At 53.1% G+C, this 12,068-nt stretch overlaps 5 protein-coding genes across 5 annotated transcripts; 3 read left to right on the top strand and 2 right to left on the bottom strand.

Moving 5' to 3' along the window:
- Positions 1 to 1,316: 1,316 nt before the first annotated feature.
- On the top strand, positions 1,317 to 1,712 carry MRS44_014480 (uncharacterized protein; the record flags this gene model as incomplete). Its single annotated transcript, XM_065618429.1, has 1 exon — positions 1,317 to 1,712. One exon carries the CDS (start codon positions 1,317 to 1,319, stop codon positions 1,710 to 1,712), a length of 396 nt encoding a protein of 131 aa, XP_065474501.1.
- Positions 1,713 to 1,850: 138 nt separating this feature from the next.
- MRS44_014481 (uncharacterized protein) lies at positions 1,851 to 3,343 on the top strand (the record flags this gene model as incomplete). The annotated part of the gene is made up of 2 exons (XM_065618430.1): positions 1,851 to 2,618; positions 2,666 to 3,343. 2 exons carry the CDS (start codon positions 1,851 to 1,853, stop codon positions 3,341 to 3,343), a joined length of 1,446 nt encoding a protein of 481 aa, XP_065474502.1.
- Positions 3,344 to 4,647: 1,304 nt separating this feature from the next.
- On the bottom strand, positions 4,648 to 5,529 carry MRS44_014482 (uncharacterized protein; the record flags this gene model as incomplete). Its single annotated transcript, XM_065618431.1, has 4 exons — positions 4,648 to 4,848; positions 4,919 to 4,953; positions 5,014 to 5,130; positions 5,184 to 5,529. 4 exons carry the CDS (start codon positions 5,527 to 5,529, stop codon positions 4,648 to 4,650), a joined length of 699 nt encoding a protein of 232 aa, XP_065474503.1.
- A 26-nt stretch (positions 5,530 to 5,555) lies between these two features.
- MRS44_014483 (uncharacterized protein) lies at positions 5,556 to 6,132 on the bottom strand (the record flags this gene model as incomplete). The annotated part of the gene is made up of 4 exons (XM_046271421.2): positions 5,556 to 5,777; positions 5,863 to 5,934; positions 5,989 to 6,009; positions 6,082 to 6,132. The coding sequence occupies 4 exons, from the start codon at positions 6,130 to 6,132 to the stop codon at positions 5,556 to 5,558; spliced, it is 366 nt and encodes a 121-aa protein (XP_046127389.2).
- A 3,606-nt stretch (positions 6,133 to 9,738) lies between these two features.
- On the top strand, positions 9,739 to 11,447 carry MRS44_014484 (uncharacterized protein; the record flags this gene model as incomplete). The annotated part of the gene is made up of 2 exons (XM_046277315.2): positions 9,739 to 9,787; positions 9,913 to 11,447. 2 exons carry the CDS (start codon positions 9,739 to 9,741, stop codon positions 11,445 to 11,447), a joined length of 1,584 nt encoding a protein of 527 aa, XP_046127388.1.
- Positions 11,448 to 12,068: the final 621 nt, after the last annotated feature.

Genomic DNA, 12,068 nt, shown 5'->3' on the forward strand with positions numbered 1-12,068 from the left:
AACGGGCCGGCTTTCGCTTGGCCAGACTGGGTCAGCCCAGACAGAAACCTCGAGAACCATGCATAGAAGGCATTGGATCGCTGATGATGGGTGGTGGATGGTGGATGGTGGCTAGGTGCCTTGCAGTTGTCGTGCCTGACGTGCTCGATGGTGTCGTCGATTGTAATGCGCCATGCGATGCCGGTTGAGTCCGTGGGAGAGACAGTGTGAGAGTCACCAGGGGGGATCCTCTTCCCGAACCCATTCCCCATCCAACCTCTCTCTCTGGCCACCATCGTGACCTCGTGGTAGCGACAAGAGACCGAGCGGCGGCACCCGAAACTGTGCATCTCCGTTTCGACTCATCACACCCCGGCTTTGTCTAGATGGGCAATCGCACGGATTACGTGCTCGGATGGGAACCCGATGGATTGCGAAATAAGAGAATCACATAATAGTTCTGAGTGAGCTAATAGAAGAGAGGCTCCTCTTGTCTATTGGTTTGTGTCTTTTCCCTTCTCGGCTGGAGATTGTCGAGGAAGGAACAAGGTTGGAGGAACTATGGGATGGAAGGAGCCCTACAGACACCTTCCGAGTCAACGGACAGCCAACGATGTTAGCGTCGCGGGACCCTTTCTTTGGCCTTTCGGCACCGGACACAGATGGTTCCACCATCGGCGCTAGTCATGCACGATGTGTCTAATCCCGGTCTCTGGCGGTGGGCTCAACTTAGAAGCCCTGTCAGTTTTTTCTTCTCCACCAGCTCTCTCTCTTTTTTCTGCTTCTTTTTCTGGTGCTTGTAAGTGAAGTGAGGTGTGCCAGGTACCGGTACAGTACCTCTCCAAAAGATGGGGACCTTTCTGGCAGCATCGTGAGTAATCTTGATGCAAGAAAAAAAGAGAGGGTCTGTTTCTCATCTGGCAACGCTCCTGGGTGAAGTTAGAGTAACGGACCGCCAACAAGCTAAGCTCTGTAGACACGTGTGTTTTGCTCCCAATGCACGACGTGCCCGTGTCTGCTCTGATATTGCCTAGCTTAACACTCTGACCGCTGTGAGGTTTGTTGTGTTGCTGTGCTGTACCTAAGGTTGTGCTTGTGCCTGGTGATCATCGTCCGTCCATGCTTTTCGTCTAGAGCTTCTCCAATTCCATAGTCCCTGTTACTGTACTGTATCTGCCTGTGGCTTCTCCAACTGTTCCCCCCTTTTCAAAAGAGACAACTCCCTCGTGGGATCTAAAAAAAATTCTTCCCTCTCCAAGTCATTCCCGTGAGCCGCACCTTGAGAGTTAGTCTGATGATGTGCTCAAGGTTATCCGCCGCTTGCTCAAGCCACCGTGATGGCGGCTGTCTACCTAGAATACCAGCTAGAAAAATGTAAATTTCCCCCTCCTATGAGTAATCCACCCAAGAATCTCATCGTCACGGATTATCAAGAGGTTGGTGGGTATAACTTCTCTCCTGAACCCTTTTCAGGTCTTGTTTCGCCTGGGCAATCTTGCGGCCCCCATCAAGCCATCATCAAAAGACTCAAGGCCCCGAGTCTCGACCGCGATCTAGCAACTCTTGCAGACCCGAAGGGCCCCAGCGAGCACGCGCTCCCTTCTTGGCTTGGCGGTTGCACACACTTCCAATGGGCCCTTCTCCGCACACCCCTGGCACCGTCAACCCCCCCTCCCCTGCAAGCACCTCAGCAGCTTGGACAGGGTTCAGTGCCAGACGACGAACCAAAGTAGCGGTACCTGTACCTGGACCTGTCCCGCGAACGGCCATCCCGTCGCCGCATCTCTATATATATAAATATAATATGTCCTTCACCATGGAGACGCCTTTTGTCATCGTCAACTCGCACATTATACATCTCTCTCAACGAAATGTCCTCCCTCACATCGGACAACGGACCCCGGACCAACCGGGCCCGCCCCGTCAAATCTGCCGGCGTCGACATCAAGATCGACCAGCACTGGAACTCCAAGGCTTACACCTCTGGTTCTACCATTGCCGGCCACGTCGTCGTCAACACTCAGCGCGATGTCGCTTTTGACGACTTTGAGATCCTCTTTACGGGTACTGCCTACACCCGTGTTGACTTTGTCAACCAGTACTCCAGTGCTACCTACGCCGCCCGGCCATTCATGAAGCTTCGGATGCCCATCCGAGATTCAGATTTCCCCAGCCCTCGTGTCTTTGAGGCTGGCCGCACTTATACCATCCCCTTCAACTTTGTCGTTCCCCACCAGCTCACCCTCAGCGCCTGCAGCCACCCGGTTGAGCATGCTGGCGTCCGCGATCACCACCTCCAGCTGCCCCCGACCATGGGTTTCTGGGAACACAATGACCAGTCTCCCGACATGGCCCACATCGAGTATGCCGTTCGCGCCGTCGCATACAAGGACACTGCCGAGGAGGGCCGAACACAGACCCTCGAGGGCTTCCACATGATCAAGGTGCTCCCCTCGCTTCCTGAGGATGCGCCCCTTGACATTGGTCCCAACGATGAGCGCTACACCCTCTCCAAGACCAAGACTATCCGCAAGAACCTCTTCTCGGCCAAGCAGGGCAAGCTCACCACCACGGCTTCCCAGCCTAGTGCCATCATGCTCTCTGCCAACTTCCTCAATGCTACCGAGACCAACTTGAAGGTCGACCTCAAGTTCAGCACGGCCTCTACCGATATCACTCCCCCAAGATCAACTCTGTCAGCGCCAAGCTGCACTCTACCACCTTCTTCAGCAGCGCCCCTATGAACCATCTCCCCAACCTGGGCGCTCGCATCAAGCACCAGAGCAGCCCCTCGCTCACATACTCGACCACCACACCCATCCCCATGCACCCCGACACAAACATTACCTGGGAGAACGAGGCTCCCGTCTCTCGACGAGACTCTGGATACTCCAGCGGTGCTTGGCACGAGGTTACTTCCGAGAACGAAGGCGCCGAAGGCCGCAATAAGAAGGCCAGCAAGGAAAACGTTCACCGCTACGCCACCCTCAACATCCCCTTCACCCTGCCCACGGGCGGCAACAAGATCTTCCTCCCCACCTTTTACTCGTGCATCAGCGCCCGCACCTACATCGTCTACCTGACCCTCTCCGTCGGCCCCATGAACACCAACATCAACCTCTTTGTGCCCGTCCAGGTTGCCGTCGAGAACACTTTGAGCCCGTCGACGACGAGCTCCCTACCTTTGACGACGCCGTCGCAGAGGCCGAGGCCGACTCTTACTTCCAGCCCCGACTCACGCAGGTCCCCTCGGAGCGTTTCCAGGGCACCAGCACCCTCCCTGGCTACGACGATGCACGACGACGCCAAGTTGCAGTTGCCTAAGAGTTGCCGACAACTTAATACCACATATAATGGATCATAATGGAGAGGGGGGATCTACACAATTTCATGACATAATGGTTGTTTTTCAAAAAGAGGAGGAACAGAAACTTTTATGACCCTGTTTCTGTGGATTCAAGATTGGATGCATCATTCAGCGAGGAGTTTCTAAGGATTTTTTCAAAAAGCAAGCCGTTTCACATTTGGAGTTTTGAGGCGGGTTTTCTTGCTATAGCATGGATACAGGATGCATCATTAGGAGTAGAAAAAAAAGCAAGGGGGTCAAAGGGAAGCATTATACATCTACAGCATCAGGCACGAAATAGTTGCCTTTATTTGTCTAGAGAAATTGAAACTTGAACAATAACTTGATCTTACAACTGTGACTCTTGTGCATCTGCAGCATGGATCCTAGTCTAGATCTGACCGGCGCTACGCGAATATGCATGATCAGGGTAGGAATGTCAAACGTTGCATTCCTGGATCGTGCACGTCGAGGGGTGTAAGAGCGAGGAGCGAAAAAGAAAAAAGGGCGGACAACATCACTCTCGGCTCACTACCTCACCAAAAAACCTGTCGGGAATGCCGTCGGCTGATGGGACTGAGAGCCACGTGGTACCATGCATTGGAGGCCCGCATCCGGGGCAGGCAGGTCACCCGGCCATACGCACCTTAGCCGTCTACCGCACTGGCACAATTCATCAACGTTGCCGTCGTTTCTGCTGTTTATAGAGAGAGCTGATCTGGTGACAGGGTCGTTTAGAAGGAATGGAACCAAGTCCCCCGATGGAAGCCCTGTCGCACGGGCCACATCCGTCATGGGGTGTCGGCGTTGATTGGCCGCGCCGATGTCGGCCTGCCGGGAGACGATGCAATGTCCGGGTTATTGGCGGTTGTCAGGTCACAAGCGCTCTTTGCCTTGCGGTGACATAAAACTCGCAAGGTGAGCTTGATCTGATAATCAAGAGATGCAGTTGGGGATTGTCCCATGTCAGCAGATCATCATGAGTTCACTATGTGTCGTCCGCCTTGTCAATGTAAAGAACCCCTCACTTGGGTGGATGGGCAGACTTACTAGACCCTGCTCTCATCAGTACCATATTGTTATTGTCCTTGATTGCTGTCAACGACACCGCTGCGTCTCCGTCTGTAATCCATGTGTTGGGGTCGACGGCCCCGGTTCCTGACTGGACCCTTTTATTTCCTCGCCAGTGCTAATAAACTCTCAACCACTGCTTTTCTCCACCACTTCTGTTCTCGACACTATCTTCTTCAAATCTTCCACCCCTCCACCCCTATTTTCCCTTTTCAACCTCTCTGTCTATTCTCCTTTTCGCGTGAGACGTCTCAAGCCTTGAGAATCTTGACCAGCTCAGCAACGATGGCATCTCCTGCTTCTGCGGTGCCCGTGCTGCCGCCCATGTCCTTGGTTCTCAGCCCGGCGTCGATGGCGGCGCGGACCGCGTCCTCGACGATTTTAGCCTCGTGGGCGAGATTCAGAGAGTACCGGAGCATCATGGCCACGGAAAGGATGGTGCCAATGGGATTCTGGAAATCATGTCAGCTCTGTACTTGCAGCGAATGGATAGGAATCGCCCAAAACGGGGTCTTGACGCACGACAATCCCTTTCCCTGATATGTCCGGCGCGCTACCTGTCATCTGCGTTAGCGACTGATGTCTACATGAGGGCTCGAACAGGATAGGAGTCTCACCATGAATTGGTTCATAGATACCAGGCACTGGAGAGCTCGGAATCCCGCAGAGACTCGCGCTCGGGAGGAGCCCTATGCTTCCAGCTATGGCGCTCGCCTCGTCGCTGAGAATATCCCCTGAAAACACATTAGCTAAACCGCCTTCGAGGTGGACGAGGGGCCTCGCTCACCTGCCAAGTTGGGCGCAATCATGACGCCATTCAGCTGCGTCGGGTTCTTGACCATAATCATGGCCGCGCTGTCAATAAGCTGATGCTCAACCTTCAGCTCAGGGAACTCGTTTTTATAGACCTCCTCAACGACAGAACGCCAGAGTCTGCTTGTCGCCAGCACGTTTGCCTTGTCTAGCGAGATAACCCGCGAGTCTCCCCTAGTTCTGGCCAGGTAGCCGCCCATCCGTGCGATACGCTCGATTTCTGGTTTCGTGTAAACAGCAGTGTCGAACGCATTATGCCCATCGTACTCTTTTCGCTCTCCGAAATACAGGCCTGAGGTTAACTCCCGGACTAACATCATGTCGATGCCGCGGCAGACGGACGCCTTCAGGGGGAGGACTCGACGAGGGCGTCGGACGCGAAGAAGCAGGGACGGAGGTTTCCATAGGCAGACATCTCACTGCGTAGCTTTAGGAGGCCCTGCTCCGGGCGGACGGCGCCGGTGCCCCATTTAGGGCCGCCGATGGCGCCGAGGAGCACGGCGTCGGCGGCTTTGGCGGCGGCGAGGGCTTCGTCTGTGAGGGGGGTGCCGGTCTGATCGATGGAGCACTGGGGAGAAACGCCGAGGTTAGCAAGAGACTTCTCTCATGGATGTCTTCGGGCCCGTGTGATCCGTCGTCGGGGGATGACTTACCCCTCCGAGCAGATGGTCCTGCAGATTGAATTTGCCAGCAGTCGGGCTCAGCTCCTCGATCGTCTTGATAACCTGAATCCTGCGTCAGACGTGCTCAACTGCAGTTCGCAAATGCTAGACTCGTACCTTGATTGCCTCAGCAACAACCTGTCAAATAACCAAAGTCAGTCTCTCTCCGTCCAGAGTTAACGGTGGGAAACCTCGGGGGTAGTCAGTTACCTCTGGGCCACAGTGGTCGCCCGCAAAAACAACAATGTTGTGTTCTGCCATGGTTGCAATACTTGTCCGACGGAGTTCGTCCTAGCCAATAAGCAATGAGGGATGTCGTAGGAAGGGAGATTGGAAAAGGAAGTGAGGGGATTGAAGAATCTATTCGACAAGATATATAGCAGAGCGAAGTCGGGGAACCTCCCCCTCACCCCCGCCCCCACCTGCCGAGATCGGAGAGGAAGCTTCAGCCTGCTTCAACTCGCTTCAATTCAAGAAAGGAACGAAGGTGATGCACAGAGCAGGACCACATAAAGGCAATATGGATGGATAGGTATGATCTCATACATACAGTATACACATGGCCGTAACGTTCCTCGATCGGCCTGTTGGATACGGATACGGAGATACACTTGTTCATAGATGTCATCGATGCAACACTCCTCCTCACCACTTCACATTACACCCAATATTACAGCCAAAGGCAAGCTTCAAGAGTCGCCCTCTTAAGCACCAGGGATCACCTCTGTGAACCACATAAATGGCTTTTACTGGTTACCTACCAGCTGCCAGCCCTGCTCCCCTGCAGCACCATCCTCCTGGCGGTGTTGTCGTGTCGCAGGTCCTTCCAGTACGTCGGCGCTTTTGTGGCAGTGGTGGCTCGTAGCGGTCGTGGAGGCTTGTATCGACGGTTGGAGCTTTTCGGAGGTCACGGACAGCTTACGGAGTGCGTTGAGTGTCTCGCTAGCGGTCTGGCATCTTACCAGCGGGCTTGAGGCGTGTCGAGAGGGCTGGCAGCGGGTGAGAAACTTGGCATCGAGCGAAGATGGTAACGTGTCGCGTCGACGTGAGTAAGAATGATCTGCCGCTTACATCATAGTGACAGTCACCTGGCTACTCTAAAACATAGGTGGCCGAAAGACCCCCCTCCCGACTTAGCAAAAGCATCACCCTGCCGATCCACCTGCCACCCACTGGAGTTGCTGTTCAAGAGAACAGCGACACTATTGTCCCTGGTAGAGATGGCATGTGGTTTCCTGTGAACAGACTCACATATGTAAGTCCGTTTCACTACTTTACCTTTCCAACGTTTTCGATTTGCAAGATATTTACTGATGTATTCCAGCTTTTTAGATGTTTTTCTGATTACATCGGGCTTCCTGACATCTAAGTTCGTCATCCAAGGCAAGAGATAATGTCATGGGCCGAGGAAAATATCGAGATGTATATCTCGAGCATGAAAAGAAGCGTAGAGAATTAGGTCATTTCACCACTCTGACGGACGTCCCGAAACCTAAGGAGTTCATCATACGCACAGACTTTGCGGATGCGGATGCGACTGCGGTACAGTCCATAACGACTATCGATGACTGACTTACAACTAGAATATCTAGACTTCTCGACTCGTTCCCTTGCTCATCTGGGCCTCAACTGCATGGGCCTTGCCTAGTTGTCGATAACATGATCAGTAGACCTTGCCCATCGTCCGCGACCTTGAGCTTTGAGACCGCTGCTCTTCGCCGCGGTAAAGGCGGACCGTACATGCGGACCAGATGCATCTCGTGTCAAACTGAATTCGACCTGAGTAACGCGCTTGAGAAGTATGACCTCAAAGCAAGTAGCCATGATCAGATATGCGAGAACAAACGTTGCACATCACTGTCCTCAGGGCTCAAAGACTGCAAAGCAGATTGCAGACGAGCTAAGGCGGCAGGGCATCTCGCAAGAGGCTTATTTCATAGTCTGGCACTTCCACACAGATGACCTGTCACGATTGCGCGAGTGGTTAGAGTCAGAGGGGGAGTATGGGGTACTCCCCCTGACTCCCAGTGCATCCGTTGCTTGCCACATCCTATTTCTGAATGCTGCGCGATATTGAATAGCATGCGAAACACAGCTTTGATGTGCTACTTTACCCCTTGAACGATGAAACTATCTTGACCAGCTTTCTGGCTTGGCATGACTACGGCATCGCAATCTCTGCAGCCAGATGCGGCTGCCGGTAGTTGAAGCTGACAAGGCTCGTTCTATTAATACGCTGGCTTATCGAAATATATAATCTGGACCGAACCTTTCAGAGATAGTCATGCCGAATCTATCTGTGTTGATACTGATAAGCTGATGATGTCGTGATAATCATTGCAGGGATGCGGTTGTCACTGGGTAGCTGATGGCGTATTTGCCGAGCATATACCGTGCCGATAGATCTTGTTACTGGAGCATCTTGTTAGGAGATGTGATACATTTAGTTAATCTTTTGGAGACGTAGACGAGGTTCATTGTGTGTGCGCCCTTCCCACGACACAGGTAACTAACTACCCGTGAAATGCAACAACTAGTCACCTCACTGTCCACTAAAGTTGCCTCTAGGTGGGGAGCGAGTCGGAAATTCATTCCGTGAATGAGCCATCGTCATTGGCTCACAAAGATACTGGCCCAAGGAGAGAGGCTGATGATGATTGTCGGTTAGATCTCCTCTTGGCCCCGGCATACTCATTGTTCTTCAGCCGCTCGTCGAGACCATGGGTCTGACAGCTTGTACAAGTTTCGAGTCGTTAGATCTGTTCAATCAAAGTCTGTGGTTTCCAGAGCTGACGGGCTTTGCCGTGTAGTTCCTAAAGGCAAACAACGCCTCGATGTAGGGGCTACATCTTGGCCCACCACCAACATGTCTTTTGCAGGAAAAGGCGGTGGGATTTTACGTATAGCCTCGTATTGGGAGTACAGCCTCTTTGACTTCCGAGTTGTCTGGATCCTACTGTGCTTGAGGCCAGGCACTGTATGAGGATGTAGACAGGACTAATGCCTCGGAGGTAACCCTACCAAGGCTATCTCACCATACTAGTTCTCATTACGTGATTCGGCCCGGTAGGTTGCCTTTGCAGGCGTTTTCATTTTAGTATGACCTGAAGATTGTATGTTCTGTAGAGGTAGACATCTGCTATCCTTGGAGGTTTAGCTTTCAAGTACGACAACCGAGACCCCCGAGATAGCACATACAGAGCTATCTACACTGTGAATGCCCTCTACGAAAAGAAAACACTGTTTAAATTCTAGATGAACCATAGAACAAATTAAACTCGAAGCAAACCTGCAAGGGGCCTCGAGGAGGTTTCTATTGTTCTTCGAGTGCAAGCCACGGCACTTCGGACTTCCGCTAGCTCCAAAACTTGGTGCGGGCGGACGTTGACAACCCCGATTGTCCGAATATCCGGGACAGGGCATCATTGGATGAATGTCTACTTAAGGGCGTCGAAAGTCTCCATGTTTTTTGACATGCGTGCATTTGTTACGCGCGGCTAGCCAGGGTGATTGCCGGCTCTCATCATTCTCATCATGGCCAGGCTGTGTTCCATGGCGGTGCGTTGACCATCATGACAACAGTGCGGTGTTAGCCGGGCTGCATGATTCTCTGTATTGTTCTCTAACCCCTCTCATGGGACATGATATTGTTCTTTACTCGCGATATTGTCTCCCCACGCCACACGCGGAAGAATGGTGCAGTTCCGTCATTCTGCGACCTCGGTCGATTTGCGCAGAGGGTGGTGGAGTCTTTTTTCTTCAGCTGGACTAAGAATAAAAGGGCAGCTGTCTTCCTCTCGGAAGTTCCATAACAACAACAAACACTCTTTTACAGGGACAGTAACAACAAGATCAACTCTATAAATCATGGATGCTCAAGAGTTTCGACAAGTGGCCAAGGCGGCCATCGACGAGAGTGAGTAAAAACTCCATGTCATGATGCTTTTCGAAAGTTGCCCCTCCCCCGCACTCGGAATTCGGAACTCTTTCCACGGACATCACAACTTCACAAAGAAGATCATATTCACTGACATGAAAAAGTCATCGACTGGGATGAAAATGTCGCCTCTCATCGCGTCGTCTCCGACGTGAAGCCCGGATACCTCCGGCCTCTTCTCCCCTCTGCGCCGCCTCAGGATCCTGAGCCGTGGTCCGATATCCATCACGACATCGAGACCAAGATATTTCCGGGCATCACCCACTGGGCCAGTCCTCGCTTCATGGCCTTTTTTCCTTGCTCTAGCAGTTACCCGGCCGCTCTCGCTGAGCTCTACTCCAATGCCTTCAATGGCGCCCACTTCAACTGGATCTGTAGTCCGGCTGTTACTGAGCTTGAGACCATTGTCATGGATTGGCTTGCTCAGGCTCTTGGTCTTCCTGAGTGTTTCCTGAGTGGAGGATCTACCCATGGCGGCGGTGTCATCCACGGCAGCGCCAGCGAGGCTATCCTCACAAACATGGTGGCTGCCCGTGAAAAGTACCTCGCCGCCGTTACTGCTCACCTCCCCGACGACACGGACGAGAAGGAGGAGGCCCTGTGGGAGTTCAGGAGCAAGCTTGTTGCTGTTGGCAGCTCGGGTACTCACTCGAGCACCAAGAAGGCTGCTCAGGTTCTCGGCGTCCGCTTCGCTACTGTTCCCGTCTTTGAAGAGGATGGCTTCTCCATGACCCGCGTCGCTCTCGAGACTACTATTTCTGACCTTCGTGCTCTGGGCCTGCATCCCTTCTACATTACTACGACCCTTGGGTCTACCGACGTGTGTGCCGTCGACGACTTTGAGGCTGTCGTCGAGGCTCTCAAGCCCACCTTTGACACCCCCAACGAGATCTGGGTCCACGTCGACGCCGCCTACGCCGGAACCGCCCTCCTCCTCGACGAGAACAAGCACCTCGCCAAGACCTTCTCATCCTTCCACTCCTTCAGCTTCAACCCGCACAAGTGGATGCTCACCACCTTCGACTGCTCCGCCGTCTGGGTCCGCCGCCGCGCCTGGCTCATCCAGGCCCTGAGCATCAAGCCGCCCTACCTGCGCAACCAGTTCAGCGATGACGAGCTCGTCACTGACTACCGTGACTGGCAGATCCCCCTGGGTCGTCGATTCCGCTCCCTCAAGTTGTGGTTTGTGCTCCGGAGCTTTGGCGTCAAGGGGCTTCAGGCTCATGTTCGTCATGGTGTCGAACTGGGCGAGTCTCTGCAGGCCAAGATTGAATCTCGACCGGATCTCTTTACTGTCTTCACCAAAGCACGCTTTGGACTGGTCACCCTACGTGTCAACGGTTCAACCGAAGAGGAGATCAACGAGCGCACCGAAGCCGTATACGAGAAAATCAACGCAGACGGCGAGTTCTTCCTTACAGCGACAATCATCAACCGCAAGTTCGCCATCCGCGTGTGCACAGGTGTGGCAAAGGTTGAAGAGGAGCACGTCCAGCGGGTGTTTGAGGTTCTGGTCGAGCAGGCAGAAAGCCGGGTGCTCAAGAAGCCCGCGACCAACGGGGCGGCGGATGTCCAGATTGCCAACATGACCGAGACTCCCCTTGTCAATGGGGCCAAGGCTCAGGCGACCAAGGCGTAGATGGGTGTTGGAGTTTGGTGGTATATATATCCTGGGATGAGGTCGGTAAGATGGTGCACGTAAAACTGTCTTTCTGTCCTTGTGCTTTCTTCTTTATTGCTGTCACAATAGTAACTCGACAATACATTCCTTGCCAGTTCTTTCTGTTGCTGCGTAATTCATCGTGCCTGCATAATCATTCATCGAGAGAACTTCCTCCCTCTCCCATAGTCATAATAATCATCCTCACTCCCACGCCTACTTCTTGATCTGTATCTCCTCCTCCCCCGCTCATCATCCCAATCCTCCCTCTCACGCCCGTCATGCTTCTTTTTATATCTGTCGAAATCGTAGTTGAAAAGAGTCAGGGCACCCAGCAGAGCGAGTACGATGCCCGGCGTCCAGTCGAAGCCGCATTCTTTTTGCTGGATGGGACGTTGGCGTTGGGGAGGTGGTTGTTGCCTTGAAGAGTGATGGCGATGGCTTCGGGGAGGTTCCGAGGCTGTGTCTCGTCTTCTTGCCATGAGTGGCGGCTTTGTAGATGTAGATTTGGTGTTTAATAAGGCGATATTGAGAATGAGAGATATGGTTGCTAGTAGTTGTGTAGTTGACGAGTGAAGCAAGTCGATATATGTATTCCGC

Source organism: Fusarium solani (genome assembly GCF_023522795.1).
Source record: "Fusarium solani strain SB1 chromosome Unknown bctg00000010, whole genome shotgun sequence".
Classification (NCBI taxonomy): Eukaryota; Fungi; Ascomycota; class Sordariomycetes; order Hypocreales; family Nectriaceae; genus Fusarium; species Fusarium solani.